Here is a 2,280-nt window from a genome sequence, read left to right on the forward strand (position 1 = left end):
TGGAGTGCCATGGCATCACAGCTCACAGCAACCTCACACTCTTGGACTTAAGCGATTCTCTTGCCTCAGCCTCCCAAGTAGCTGGGACTACAGGCACCTGCCACAACGCCTGGCTATTTTTTGATTGTAATTGTCGTTGTTTTGAGGGCCTGGACTGGATTTGAACCCACCAGCTCCAGTGTGTGTGGCTGGCGCCCTGGCCTCTGAGCTACAGGTGCCGAGCCATGTAACTCATTTTTTAATAGCTAGTATTTGAAAGTAATATTTTCTTAATTTCTTTATAAAGACTTTTATTCCTCCATAAAGTAGAGGAGTGATATTTTATCTTGAAATGATATTGATAGGGAAATGTAGATATTTTAATTAATTCTTTGATTTTTGTCTTTCAGGTGAACAATGTGAAAGAGCTAGACGCCTTCAAGCTAAAATGATGACTAATTTGGTTATGGCTAAGGACCGTTTACAGCTTCTAGGTATCAAGATAAGAGATATGTTGGAAATGTGTGTTCATTGAACCTTCGACTGGGGATAGATAGGCAGCTGAGTGTGGTGGCTCACGAGGCAGGATTGTTTGAGGCCAGGAGTTTGTGACCAACCTACAACATAGTGAGACCCTGTCATTACAGAAAATAAGAAAAATTAGCCAGATGTGGTGATGCACACATGTAGTCCCAGCTGGTTGGGACGCTAAGTAGAGAGAGGCTGAGGCAGGAGGATTGCTTGAGCCCTGGAGTTCAAGGTTGCAGTGAACTATGATGGTGTGAATATATTATAGCCTTGGCAATATAGACCTTGACTTTAAAATAAAAACAAAATAATTGTAGATAGATCAATGATTGAAAATGTGGTCTAGGCATTCTTTTTTAACTTAACAGAAAATTTCTTTTTCTTTTCTTTTTTTTTGAGACAGAGTCTTACTATGTCACCCTCAGTAGAGTGCCGTGGCAACACAGCTCACAGCAACCTTAGACTTTTGGGCTTAAGTGATTCTCTTGCCTCAGCCTCCCAAATAGCTAGGACTACAGGAGCCTGCCACAACACCTGGCTATTTTTTGGTTGCAGCGGGCTCAAACCCTCCAGCCTTAGTATATGTGGTCAGCACCCTACTCATTGAGCTACGGTGCCAAGCCAGGAAATTTCTAACATGTATAAAAATAGAAGAGTATGATAAAATTCTGATGACCCATCAGTCAGTTGTATAATTATCAACTTATGATCAGAATTGATTCATCTATACCAAGGACTGGTGAACTGCAGCCCAGGAGCCAAACCCAGCTCACTGCCTGTTATTATAAAGTTTTGTTCACATACAGCTGCTTCCATTCCTTTGTGTGTTGTCCGTGGCTTTCATGCTACAATGGCAGAGTTGAATACTGGATACAGAGACTACGCAGCCCTCAAAACCTAACATATTTACTTTCTGACCCTTTACAGAAAAGGTTTGCCTCCCCCCTTTATATCGCTACTCATCTTTCCTCTTTTATATTATTTTGATTATTTATTTATTTGTTTGTTTTTTTGGAGACAGAATCTCACTTTGTTGCCCTGAGTGGAGTGCTATGGTGTCACAGTTCATGGCAACCTCAGCCTGGAGGTGCTTCCCACAATGTCCGGCTATTTTAGAGAGTGGGGTCTCACTCTTGCTCAGACTGGTCTTGAACTCATGAGCTCAATTGATCCTCCTGCCTCTGCCTCCCAGAATGCTAGGATTATAGGCATGAGCTACCATGCCCAGCCTTTCAATTTTAATTTTTCTTTCTTTTTCTTGAGGCAGGATCTCACTCTGTCGCCTAGGCTAGAGTGCAGTGGCATCATTGTAGCTCATACAACCTCCGGTTTCTGGGCTCCAGGGTGATCCTTCTCCCTCACCCTCCCAAGTAGCTGGACTACAAGCACACACTAACATGCCTGGCTAATCTTTTTTTTTTTTTTTTTGGCAAAGATAGTATTTCACTGGTACAGAGGCTGGTCTTTACCTTCTGGCCTCAAGCAATCCTCCTGCCTTGGCGTCTCAAAGTACTAGGATTACAGGCATGAGCCACCATGCCCCCAAATTTATAATTTTGTCATAATTTAATATTACTCTTTTTAATAATTATATTGGCAAGGTATGGGGGTTCATGCCTATAATCCTAGCAGTCTGGAAGGTTGTGGCAGGTGGATTGCTTGAGCTTAGGAGTTTAAGACCAGCCCTAGCACCAGCAAGATTCTAAAAGAGTAGCCAGGTGTTGTGGTGGTACCTATAGGCCTACTTACTCGGGAGGCTGAGGCAAGAAGATT

The 2,280-nt window shown here is 42.7% G+C and overlaps 1 protein-coding gene across 2 annotated transcripts in view; it reads left to right on the forward strand.

The window, feature by feature from the left end:
* Positions 1-2,280, forward strand: part of SPAST (spastin) — a 62,439-nt gene that overhangs the window by 17,672 nt on the left and 42,487 nt on the right. For both annotated transcript variants that reach the window (XM_003787512.3, XM_023511890.1), the window contains exon 3: positions 390-473. In XM_003787512.3, the coding sequence (XP_003787560.1) occupies positions 390-473 (84 nt within the window). The remainder of the gene's footprint in view (positions 1-389; positions 474-2,280) is intronic.

This window comes from Otolemur garnettii, unplaced genomic scaffold (assembly GCF_000181295.1).
Source record: "Otolemur garnettii isolate 467f Iridium unplaced genomic scaffold, OtoGar3 scaffold00022, whole genome shotgun sequence".
NCBI lineage: Eukaryota > Metazoa > Chordata > Mammalia > Primates > Galagidae > Otolemur > Otolemur garnettii.